General features: G+C 41.2%; 1 protein-coding gene across 4 annotated transcripts in view; it reads right to left on the bottom strand.

Annotated features, from left to right (window-relative positions):
- tns1b (tensin 1b) overlaps positions 1-13689 on the bottom strand; it is a 154996-nt gene that overhangs the window by 115578 nt on the left and 25729 nt on the right. For all 4 annotated transcript variants that reach the window (XM_053328001.1, XM_053328004.1, XM_053328000.1 and 1 more), the window contains exon 2: positions 3263-3377. In XM_053328001.1, coding sequence (XP_053183976.1) covers positions 3263-3377 — 115 coding nt within the window. The remainder of the gene's footprint in view (positions 1-3262; positions 3378-13689) is intronic.

Raw genomic sequence — 13689 nt, 5'->3', positions numbered from 1 at the left:
GTGCTTTTCTCCTCTGCACACACAACTGAACATTATTTATCCAGAACCGAGAGACAGCAGGAGGCATATAAACTAACATTTTCAATCCAAAACACAACATGGTAACATTCATCAGTTGCTCAATATTTTTATAATGCTTTGTTTTCTTTGCAATGTTCCTCTTTAGTAAGCATGGGAAAGTCAGTCTTATTTTCCATCCATTTTAGACTGCCTTCATTAAGTTAGCTGGTATGAATACTGCTGGGTCACACTATTTAACGTGATCCTTTCGTTGAGTGGTTAAAGGACAGGCGCTCTCTTTATACTGATAAAGTCTCAGAGGTCACACACCCACACACACACACACACACACACACACACACACACTGCTTCTGTAAAATACTGCCTTTATCACACTGAGCATGTGACACAAAGACGTAAATGTGCAGATTTAATGACATGCACATCCCACTGTACAATAACATCAACAACAACAACAACAACATCTGGATGCAGCGGTTAGATCACAGAGTAAAGTGCAGACTAAATACAGGTGGTGAATCGTACATATTTTATGAGCCGAAGCATATTGTGCCAACATGATCTTTGAACGTCTCATTTTATACTCACAATTACATTAAATGCGGTGACACCTGGAAGACCTGCACAAGCACAGTTTAGCTGAAGGTGAAACATTTTAGTAGATAAGGAAGGAGTGTGAGTTCCAACTAACTTCTGCCTGAACCAGAATTTCAAATACGACTTTATTCATATAAAAATGTATAAACTTAAATAAATATTAAAAAAGATCAAATTGGTGTTTAGCATATATACCTACAAACAATTTAAAAAATCACTATCTGCCCATAAGATCGTCTGAGAACTTGGCTTCTTGTACCCATACAGCTGTGTGAAGGAAAACTGAAGAGACTGCACCATCTGTGTAAACCATTCAGCTACTTACAGTACAGAAGCTGCAAATACTTGTGCAGGACCAGCAGAATAAATCTGAGCAAGGAAATATCATTTTTCATCATTAGCACAACTAAGGCGTTCCTGAGCTAGACATAGAAACTAATCAGATCCTTCGTGGCCACCACACCATGTTAAGGCTTCACTGAGCAGCTTTCAGGTGCGAATGTATAACTGTGAGAGTACGGAGCATCTGACTCACTCTGGATAATTAAAGGTTTAAAAAAATATATATGTGTGCATTATATAGCAAGAGCAGATAAAAAGTGTTGGAACCAGACTAAACTAATAACTAACAATAACTAATAATTGAACCCTTTCCAGGAAGAACAACATGTGATTTTGTCAAATGGCCTTCAGGGGCCAAAAGATACCAGGGTGCAGAGTAAGCTTTTGTTTTTCTGAGCTGTGCCCTTCAAACATATACCCGTCCTGTGTCAGGTTTTGGGAAACTGCAGCTGAACGTTCCCCCTCTGTGAGCCAAACCAAACATTAAGCCATTTCCGCATGGTTTCAGTTCAAGTTATCTGTCTGCAAACAGACATTTCCACTACAAATATGACGTGCTGAGGAAATCAAGGTCACATATTCTTTAATTTTGTTTTAAGATGATTGGGGAATCACATGGGAGTGGGTTAAAACATCAAGACTGTTCTGATCATTAACATGTATTACTGAATCTTAGTTATTTTCCTGTAATTGTTTGATGCTTCACATTATCCTTCACTCTAGCCCAACAGCTGGCATCTGCGTAGGCAAAAATAATAATTATGGATGGACACATTACTGCTTGACCCTTATGAAGTTGCATTAGCTTTAAAAAGACAGATTTATTCAGAAGCCAGCCATAAATGGAAGAAACAGACATTAAAAATAAAAAAACATGTTCCCATCTCAGAAGCACCACTCAAAATATTCAAATAGCTAAGTGATCTGTCAGCCACTTGCCTCTTCTGTAAACACCATTAGGGAAATTGAGATGTTGCTAACCCTTGACCTTCCTGAGGCCTCTTTAGCCTTTCCCTCTCATTGCTCTGACACAGAGATGACCCCAGGTAACCTCAGATGACCCCTCATTTAGACCACTGATGGATGTTGTGACAGACGCTGCCTGCATTGTCGCAGCAGGTCAGAACAGGTATCATCAATTCCCTCAGTGAACCTCAGCTCTATACTGGGGACATTTAACAACTAAGTATGGATTATGGGTCTACTGAGTGTAAATAATGTTGCATGTTTCATATTAAAGAATGATCCATAACTGATTCCTTATTTATTATTCCTTATATTTTAGCTCTGGTCACTTTGTCAGTTCTGATTGGTGAGCGAGCCTGAATCTGATCCAAAATGTAAGAGTGGACAACGCACGCAAACCCGTGGAACACCCTTAGCAACGAGCGCCATGGGACAGACAGCCGTTTGTGGGCATGTGTAAACAATCTGATGTCATCATGATGAGGAAGTAGTTAACTTAGTAAATGGAGCGCTCAGAGCCGGTTGAAGATCTGGCTTTTAACATGAAGGAGGGTTACAGTAGGTCTCACACACGATGAGCTTCAGTTCACCTCAGATATCAATGTTTCAAATAGATGTTGGAAATTATAACAGTATGAAAATCTCAAAAAGAGTAATACATCCCCCTTTACCTTCCTGTCGTCCTCCCGGGTCTGTTTTGACTGTTCTTTCTTTCCTCCCTTCCGTCTGCCCTTCCTCCCTCCATCTGTCCTTCCTTCCTTTCCTTCCCTTCCTCCCTCCCACCTTATCTCTTTCTTTCCTCCCCCCTACTTCTCTCCCTCCCTCCTTCCTTCTTCCTCCCTTCCTTCCTTCCGTCTGTCTCTCTTTCCTCCCTTCCTTCCTTCAGGCCCTTTTCTTCCTTCCTTCTGTCCTTCCCTCCTTCTTTCCTTCCTTTCTTTCCTTTCTCCCTCCCTCCCTCCCTCCCTCCTTTCTTCCTTTCCTTCCTCCCTTCTTTCCTCTGTCCTTCCTTCCTTCCTCCCTCCTTCCTTCCTTTCCTTTCCTTCCTCCCTTCCTTCTTTCCTTTCCTCCCTTCCTTCCTCACTCCTTCCTTCCCGTTCTCCCTCCCTCCCTCCTTCCTCCCTTCCTTCTTTCCTTTCCTCCCTTCCTTCCTCCCTTCTTCCCTCCCTCCCTCCTTCCTTCCTTCCTTCCTTCCTGTCCTTCCTCCCTTCCTTCTTTCCTTCCATCCTTCCTTCCTCCCTCCTTTTCTTCCTCCCTTCCTTCCTTGACTCGAGGAAAGGAGGGTTAAGTCATCAAACAAACCATCCTGGGTTGGAATTTCAGGTCAGGCGAGACTTACCCCTGCAGATGAGTCCGTCCTGGATGATGGTCTGTTTGCAAACGCTGCAGTGCTTGGCCTTCTTGAACGTCTTCACCCGGAATGTGTGGGAATGAAGAGCCTCCAACTCCTCCGGCTGTAGTAAAGAAAAACAACAACAACACAAGACAAAAGAGGTGGAACGTTAGTGTCAAAATGTTGGGATCAATTGGGACTTCAATGAGTCCAGGTGGTATGAGTTATTCTGGACAGATGCTTTTGTTTAAGTGCAGGTGTTTCCCAAAAAAAAAAGAAAGGTTCATTTTATATAACTGACCACATGGGATATGCAAATAAAGTCCTTGTCCAGAGCATTACTGGCACATCATGAACTCTAAAAATACCTTTTGAAGCCACTTTTAACTCATGCATATTTGTCTGATACTAGATATAAGAGTCTAAATTAAAGAGAAAGAGAGCGAGAGCGAGAGAGAGAGAGAGAGAGAGAGAGTGACAGAGAGAGAGAGAGAGAGAGAGAGAGAGAGTCTTTATTAGGTGTTATTCTCTTTTGCAAATGCTTTAATATAAGAAAGAAAGAAAGAAAGAAAGAGGGAGAGAGAGAGAGAGAGAGAGAGAGAGAGAGTCTTTTTTAGGTGTTATTCTCTTTTGCAAATGCTTTAATATAAGAAAGAAAGAAAGAAAGAAAGAGGGAGAGAGAGAGAGAGAGAGAGAGAGAGAGTCTTTTTTAGGTGTTATTCTCTTTTGCAAATGCTTTAATATAAGAAAGAAAGAAAGAAAGAAAGAGAGAGAGAGAGAGAGCGAGAGAGAGAGAGAGAGAAAGAAAGAGAAAGAAAGAGAAAGAAAGAGAAAGAACGAGAAAGAGAGAAAGAGAGTCTTTTTTAGCTTTTATTCTCTTTTGCAAATGCTGTAATATAACTGTCTATGCTAAAATAAAAAAACACACAAAATAAAATGTTTAAATGTCCTTTAGATTCAACCCAAAGCTGTCGGGGTTTAGACCAGCAGAACAAAAACTAGACAAAGGAGACCACAGCCTAATCTGCCTTGTTTTCTCTCCTTCTTTCACTCTCTTCCTCCCTCTTCCTCCGTCCCCCTAAACTTTTGTCAAGTCATTTCATTTTCCTCCTTGCAGGTGTGTTATGTAAGCCTTGGGAGAAACTCTGCCATTATTCCCCACCCCTTGTGAAACACCCCTTCTGTATCTGTCTGCTGCCTGCTGCTCCTCTTCCTCTACTGTATACCATCTGCTCCCCCCCCCCCCCCCCCAAAAAAAAAAGCCTTTTCCTGTCTTCTTTGTAAACTTGACATTCAGCGATGCTGGAGAGCAAACACAAAAGTGAAGCTTTGGAGGTTTCCTGCAGTGTTTTTACGAGAAGCCTGCATCGTGTTTCCATTTGCCCTCCTAATGACTGATCGACGGGGGAAACGTGACATCATTTCTGTGGAGTATTTGTTCAGCTGGTCCCCATTTTTACTTTGATTTTCAATTCATTGGGAATAATGGTGGCTCAAAATCCCCAGACCACCTTACCAATTTTTTATATTATAGCTATTTTCTTGTAAACCACACAAAAACAGTACTCAGCCACAATAGTTTCATATTGTATTGAATGCATCAGCTTCCTGAACATTTACCAGAATAATTTTCTGTATAACTTTCCTTCACAAAGGGAGTTTAGATGACTAAGCTCCAGCTGCAAGGGAAGACAGACTGTATGTGCAAGTCTATGCGTCTTTCATGTATCTAAACGTCATAAATGTACATATGTTCCTTGCACGGATAAAAGAGAGAAAAAGGAATGTGTTTTCAATACAGGAAGTGCCAGTTTAGCAGGGCATCCAACCATGAGGCTTCCATTAAGTGTGTGTGTGTGTGTGTGTGCATGCTGGACACGGCTAAAAGTGGCCATGTGGTTGGCATATTGGGGGACATCACACTGGAATTTTCATATGGGAAGACCATTTCATCTCCAAGCTGGGCAAGGAAAATACAGCAGCTCCCTTTCTGTAAAAAAAAAAAAAAAAATGCAGACTACCAACCACAGCAACCTTATAACCACTAATGACCCCTATTTTTTCTCTTCTCATCAATTCTAAAAAGGCGACGTGTTGGAAAAGCGGCTTAGTGTGTGCAATCACAGCACAGACACTTGAGTGATAAACCAGACTGAGGATCTCTTGGAAGCTTCTCACTCCTCAATTCACTGACTGCTCTCTCAGGTTCTTTGCAGAAGGAAAGGAAAACCCTTCCCATGATGTTTTATTTCCATGTGGAGCAGAATCCAGTTAACACATTGTCTTCATACTGATGTTAAAGAGGCACTCGTCGATTTTATAGATTAACTGTAAAGTTTACTGTGCTCTCAGCATGTGAAGAGAGTTGGGTAATATTTTTTCTGGAAGCGCTTTATCAAAATCGGTGAAGAAAAGCCATCATTTTAGCAGCATTATATGGGCCATTGCCACGGAAACTACAAATATTTTAACAGATTTACTGCATCAAAGGTGAGCATGACGTGTTAAAAGACTGTAATGCATAGACACATGTCCAATTACTAAGCAATTAGTGTCTAAGAAAAGGCACTATTGAGTTGCATAATGGGAAGTGAAGGATTCAGCATTTTTTGAGCTTGACCCATATTAAGGACAAGGGCAGTGTTCAGAAAGACATCAATACTGCATGAAAAGGTGGGAGTGCCAACACTGAAGGCTCCAGGAAAAAAAAAAAACTCTTTGCTGCAACACAGTGCAGCAGCAGCATCCAGCAAAGCACTGCCTTCTGCACATTTTTGGCATTTTACTTTGTAATGTGAATCTGGTATTTCTACCATCTGCCTGGTGATCACTGCAAGAAAAAAGGTTACATATTTGTCGCTAGGATATCTTCCCAGAGTTGTAAAATCCTGTTTTAAAGTATTTTAAACCTCACTGTAATGTTTTGGTATCTGATAAGCTTTTGAATCATGAAGATATATTACTACAAATACAACTTATTAGAAAACCTCTTTAAGTTTTATGGGAATCCACTCTGACTGCTGGCAATTATATTTGGTGAATTTCTTTGACAATAGACTTCAATCTGAGTGTGTTTAGGCTATGTTAAAGGAAATAGGAAAAGGGAACTTCCAAAGTAACTAGAATGGACTTTACACATCTGGCTATTTCAAAGAGGGAGAAAAAACATACTATATAAATAAACTAAAATCTCTAGAACATTTCTTTTTGTAGCTAACAGACCTTTGTCAAAAATAGATCTGTGTGTGAACCATCAGCTACAATAAAGTGGCTTTTAAAAAAGAAGATGCAGACTTTTCTAAAAGCTTTGAGATTAAGATAAAGCTGTAAGATGCTGTGCTGAATATGCAGTGCGTAATTATACATTACAGACAGCCAGGATTGGTGTATTTTTGGCAACTCGCAATCTTTTATGAAGGTTTAGGCTCTCAAATGGACTGGTATTACCGCCGGTGTTCATCAAGCTCTGTGTGGCAGCTCAGTGTTTGTGTCTTCGGGCCACATGGCAACAGCAGCACAGCCGACTCTTCATTCCATCTCCCGGCTACGTCTTGCCACCACATAACATGATTAGCTTAATCTAGTTAGGCTGAAATAATGGTCATGGCTGTGCAGGACGCGCAATGTTGGCAAAGGGAGGGGGGCAAAGGAGGTTTCAGGGGTGGGGGGTGGAGGTGGAGGTCTCTGCCTGGCATCCATACATGGGAGTTATCCAAGGTGCCGCCATGCCAAAGCTCAAGCTGGCACCTGCTGGGTTGGGAATCTGGATATGGATTTTGGGGGATTGGGCAGGGGAGATAAGTGGTTTAATGATACTTTAAGAGTGTGTCTTGAATTTGTGAATAACACTGTGTCTGTCAGTCAGTCTGTATTTCAGTGGTTTCACAAGGCACAAGTCATGTTTTTCTCTGTTCTGTCAAAGTGACACTAGTCTTTGTGGAAATTGATACCTCTACAATGAAGCAGCGGACGAGCTCTGTTATGACATAAAATACAATCCTCTGGTTTTGCTTTCAGACTGTTTAGGAATCAACTGTCAACATAGTGTCAGCAGAATGAACATGACCCAGCCAGCAGATATAGGTGTTTGAGGAACACCCTCTTTAATCGCTCGTTGTCAAAGTGTCTGCTTTCTAACCACATCAACCAAAAACAGTCATTAAGCCCACAGGAATTGAACTTTGGGCTGCAATGAAGTAATCGGGTTTGGGTGCAATTACCACAGAGATATTTAGGAAACAACATGACCTAACAGTAAGCTTCTGTTGTGCTCTTTGTGCCTCATGTTCATTTTGTAAGTAAGAACTAAAATGATGACTGACAAGAAGATAAGAAGAAATCTATCTGTTGTTGGTCACTGTATTAGTTAGTTTTTAATGTAGTGTTTCTTATATTGAGAAAACAATCATAAAAAATATTAAACTATATAATAATGAAAAAATATCTTATAGAATAGAAATGAATGTGGACTGCTCTGTACCTGCTTCTACACATTTTCAAATCCAATTCAGACTCTAGGTCAAATGATTTCTGCAGCATTTTAATCAGCATGTTGCCATAGCAATGAGCAATGTTTTTCCACTGTAGATGTCCTGTCCAAGGCTGCATACTCACTGTCAATTTAATTTCTCTGACAAAAAGCTCAAAAGGATTTAAAAAATGTGGAAAATGCCATTTTAAGTCAATTAACATGACTCACAAAAAAAGAAAAATTAAGTCATTACTTGAAGAATGTTACATATTCTGGATCTGTCAAGGACTTCAAACTTAAGCTTTCTCTTTTTCTCTCTCTCTCTCCCAGACACACACACACACACACACACACACACACACACACACCTACCTATACACTAGGGTGTTAAACAGGCAGAATGTCTCAATCTAGGAGTCTATTCAGCGGCCTCTTTGACCACTCCTGAGCCTGCTCACACTCTCCCAGCCTCCACCCATTCACAGACCAGAGCTTATCCAGTAGCCTAGGATGGACAGAGTTTGGGGGTGGGGGGGTTGCAGTCATCCACTGGTATGCCACTTGTCTTGTTTACACATTTCTCATTCTCTTATTTCTAGGGGTAGAGTGGTTGTAACAAGGTTGGAGAGGTATGATGTCCATAGGGACACTCAGACTGAAATTCCATTTTAACTTTAAGAGTTTAATTCCCAGTATCATTAGAGTGGCTGGTAGTCCAACATGTCCTTCTTTACAAAAGCCAAACAAAAGAAAGAACTCTTCAGCGGGCCTGTCTATGTTAGTCCTCTTGCCCTCAACAGAAATCCAGTCATTTAACCTCAAAATGTAAATACGCCACTGAGCAATATAGCAGGACGCTCCCTTTTGTGAGCCTTTAATTGTTTCCGATCATTAGCAATGCACCCGACCAACGCTCTTGCAGTTTGTTTATTGTTTGAGGGGTGCCTGCCCGGGGTATACGGAGAGTCGCTTGGGGAGATATGGGTGGCGGGAGAGGTATGGGGGTGGGGGAGCACAGAATTAAAGGCAAACCCCGCATTCACGTGGAGACTTGGCCCTCGATTATTTTCAGTTTCAAACATGTTGCGGGACCATGCAAATGTCCCCCGGTCCTTCACATTCGCTTCACACTCAGGGCTCTCAAATGGGCCACAAAGAAAGGAAATGGTTTCAGACAGGCAACCGGGACCCCCGAAAGCTGGGGTCAGGGTGCACACATACCCCCCTCAGCTCAGGCACTACAGCTCCTGGGAACAGACTCCCGTTCCCTTAGAGACGCACGCATAATCTCCTGCCTCACACTCATTAGCACACACGGGCAAAACAGGCACTCTTGTGCATAAAAATGTGCAAACACACACACAGATGAACACACTTGTACATACACACACACACACACACATACAGTACATGCATAGACACAAGCCTGAGCATCTCTCACACATCCCAACCTACTTTTACACTTTTTCCCACTGTTGAAAGTCCTTAAAGAAGAGAAAGGTCTCCAATCAGTATCTCATCCCTCCAACACTGCTCCTTTTTTTTCTCCCCCCAATAAGTCCAATAAGTTTTTAACAATGATGGTTGTGTAAGATTGTTACTGACACAGTGGTGTGTGTTTGGGTTGGTCCCATCTATTGTTGGCTGCGGAGTTTCTCCTAATTATCAGGGGCCTTTTTTCCCTGTCATTTTAAATTTCACAGGAATCTTAGGATCCTTCAAGGGGAGGTGGTGAATTAGTCTACCTTAGCTTTGGCCCAGACCTCCAACTCTACTACACCATTTTACAACACTTTATATGTATATATGCCTCATACAATTTAAAACTGTATCACTTGAAGTTTTTGGCTACTTAACAACTGCAAAATACCGACACATTATCCCCTAAAGTGATCAGAATCATGGGGAATGTGTTAGCACCACTCGCTAATTACAAATCAAGCAGACACAGAGGAACATTAGCATTCATTTGGAGTTCTGGTTCAGGTCAACTAACAGATGTAAGTTCACTGTTCACTTTCTTTGTAGCTCTCTTTGGTCTCCACTAACTCCTCAGAAGAATATTTGGCCCTTTCGCTGCTAAATGCTTAACTATACTCACCTGCAAGTCACTTACTTTGTCTTATCTATCCATTAAGTGCTACACAGGCAGCATACAGTGTGTTTTTATAGTTTTATCATCTGCTACAGCTGCAAATGAGTTCATGGGAGTGGATTTGCTGGTTGGAAATATTGAGCTCAAAGACACTATAAAAGAAGAAGCTAATATAACATTTATAAATACATAAAAATAGCCCCTGTAAAAAATGAACATCTACAGCATTCATAACATCAAGAAGAAGCATGTTTTGTCCTGTAATGTTTTCTGATAAGACCAACATGCTTTTAATGTGGGCATGGACTAATGTAGCTTTCATACAACCACAATAAAATTTATGTATTGGTGACAATCATTTAACGTGCGTGCCAGCTGGATGTGAATCTGATGTCAAATGGCTTGAGCAGAGGCAACAAGTCAGAGATGACATTTACTCCAGTTTCTTTACAGTTTACAGGATCACCAGACCTGGATGTCAGGATGATCTGCCAAAGTAAAGACGGGCAGGAAAGCATCCAGACAAGCAGACAGGAAAAGGCAGATGTGCGACTGGCACACAGACAGAGAAGAAGACCTAATATCTCGCTGACTGATGTCCAATCTTGCAACAAAAGACTGAATTTCTACTTTCTTGCTGATACAATCAAAAATGGACATGAAACATTAACCTAAACATGATGGAAAGTTTCCATTTTAGTCACTGATTAAATAATTACTAGCTATATCAGCTTCTTTTTTAAAACATCTGGAAATCTGTTTGTTGTTAAATGTCACAAATCTTCTAATGGATGATGTTTTAAAGTCACACAGTCACACAGAGCAGCTTCAGTATTTGTTAGGTAATGTTATAGTATGCTGATAAATCCTTCCAGACTCTGCTTTGCTACAGACATTCCTGCCGAATAAGGTAACCAGGAGGATGTTTTTCTCTTTAACTGTAGAACTTAAACTATTCCCTCAACTGTTTCCGAAAGTGTGACTCATACTTTAACATAGACACACACACACACACACACGCACACACACACACACACACACACACAGTGATTTCACCTCTGATTACACTGGCATTCACTTTCATCATCAAATCATGCATTACCTCATTTACACATGGAGCCATGTTTGTGTCGGGGAGGGGGGGGGGGGGGGGGCGTGTATATGCACTACACACACACACACACATACATGCACAGAGTCATAATAAAGCCCTGTGTATTTATGATGCTGGAAACATGCACAATCCAGGTGGCATCTAATCTTTAATTGCAGCCTGTATCTGATGCTTTTGGCAACACTGCATGTCTTTCTTAGGATGCACAGTAGCTTTTATTTGAGACTAATCTATTTTCTTGCCAATTGCCTCTTATTAAAATAGATGGGGACTTAAATCATTTAGATTCTTTTCACTCAGAATATTCCAATCTTGGTTATAAACTCATTAAACTTTATGGTTTAATGCGATTTTGGTTTGTTTTGTTCTATTCAAATCCTCAACGTCCCACAAGAGGAAATTCTTTTGCAGCAGGGCAATAAAACAAAAAACAATAAAACAAATAACAATAGACAATAGAAGACATTTAAAGTATGCATATCTGTCATACACATAAAACTAAATACAATGTAAAAGTAGATGTGACTAAACAATAACAGCAAAATAAATGATGAGATAAGAAGTACACAGCTGTGCATGCATCTAGAGGCATGTGGTAAATCTGAGCTACATGTATCTGCTGCACTTGGAATACATTTTAAACATGTTCAACCTGTTGCATGAAATCTTTAGTAGAAGAGTAGAGGATTTCAGATTCCTTAACCCTCCTGTTGTCCTCGAGTCAAGGAAGGAAGGGAAGAAGAAGGAAGGAAAGGAGGGAGGGAGGAAGGAAGGGAGAGAGGGAGGAAAGAAGGAACAGTCAAAACAGACAGGGTCAATTTGACCCAGGAGGATGACAGGAAGGTTAAAGGATAAGGCTGGCAACTTTCTATATATTGAGTTTGTTAGAAACGGCTCCAAAGACTAATGAGATAAGTGACTGGTTCCAAGACAGATGCCACTGTTTACAGAGCTTCGTTAGCTTGTTGCGCTACACAACACAACTTCTTGACTTTGTACTAAATTATAAATTTCTCAAACAAGTTCAGAACAACAAAGTCAAGAGGTTTGTGTATTCAATGCTAACAAGCTAGCGATGCTCTGTAAACAGGCCCACGTTTCCATGCACGTGCAGTGGCGTCTCCGTCATAAGGAACTTCTCTCCTGAGAGTTACAATCTTATCACCGTTGTTATTCTTTGGAGCCATTTCTCAACAAATTACCACACTCTCGAGGGGTGAAGGAACACATCGCCCATTGCAGCAGCGTGGCTCAATGATGTGTTTTTAATAGTTTTTGGGAAACAATGAAGGTCTACAGCACAGAGGAATAAGATATATCAGACTTTGGTTACACACACACACATACACACACACACACAATACTATTCATTGTTTGTTTGGTTCTGCACATGAGATCTGCTAACAATGAGAAAGAAAATTTTAAAAAATCACTAGCCACATCCTGTAAAGAGAGAGGATGGTCTGGATTTGCTGAAGATTTTGCTTAGCATGCAGATTTTGACTGATTCTGTTACACCATCGGCTGCCCATGTTTAAAACAGTCCTATGAAGACAATGACTTGATTAAATGTTTTCTACCAAGGAGCCAACTCTGCAAAATATTACATGTGGCACAAGAGTCACAACAGGCCTACTTACAGCTGTAGTGTGAGAAGGAAACAAGCATGTGCAGTCTGTTCACCCCTTCAATGTCACAGTGATTTCCTGCAGTCTAAATGAAGTCAATGAAAAGCATATATACATACACAGGACGGCGCTACATGATCACCCCCCACCAATTAAGACGCTATTGTTCTTCCCGCGGGAGCCAGAAGACTACACGGGACGTTTCCAGTCAGCTGGGTTAATCAGACAGTTAGTAGGCCACCGTCTCTCATATGGGACACCATATGCATGGATGGACATTTTAACAAGACGCACTGGGGTGATCACTACATGTCCCCATCTGTGACCGTTTCTGTGTGTGTGTGTGTGTCTGTGTGTGTGTGTATTATACTTTTTGATGACTGGAAAGGTTATTCTTGCTTCCCATTTTTTGCAGAGACCCCCACCACTCCCAACCACCACTCCCGCTGGGCATGTTCCCTTCACAAGGCAGCTATTCTTCATTTTTCTCAACTGACCTTTCACCTATCTCCACTTTTCTTCCGTCCTGTCTGAACTCTTCCCTTCACACCCTGCCCTCGTCGAAACAAGACGTTCCTCAGCTCCAGCCGTAAATCCCTCTCATCCTCATCCTTGACCTCCACTCTCCTCCTCCTCCTCCTCCACCCTTCCTCTCTCTCTCCCCCCTCAAGTTGTCATGTGACTATAAAAGAACCTAAACTGTTTCCCTGTGAGTTTGCACCGGAGGGCCATGAGAAAGAGCCAGAGAAGTTGTCACTTTGAACTAAAAGGAAATCTATGAAATCCTTGTTGTGATCGGTGTGCAACCACAGCGCTTCGTTTGATGATGTATGATCCTGTTATAGGAACGGCTTTGTCAAAACAGCCTACTTACAAACACGCACACACACACACACACACACACACACACAGCTGGCTAGAGACAAGAACACTGACTGAGATGATATAATATCCTCTCTGTGATTTTTTAAGGTGTTTCATCTTTTAAAAAATCATGGAACAAAACAGTATTTATAGTTTATGCTTTCATTTTGGTCTCTCCTCTGAGAAACTGATTTTGCATCAAAAAAAACTTTTTTACTGCTTTCCTGAGGTAGTTTTGGGAGTACGGCCATTTTCAGACTG

This window comes from Scomber japonicus, chromosome 11, assembly GCF_027409825.1.
Source record: "Scomber japonicus isolate fScoJap1 chromosome 11, fScoJap1.pri, whole genome shotgun sequence".
In the NCBI taxonomy this organism is placed as follows: domain Eukaryota; kingdom Metazoa; phylum Chordata; class Actinopteri; order Scombriformes; family Scombridae; genus Scomber; species Scomber japonicus.
The sequence above is the reverse complement of the archived record's forward strand: the minus strand, read 5'-3'. Positions and strand labels throughout refer to the sequence as shown.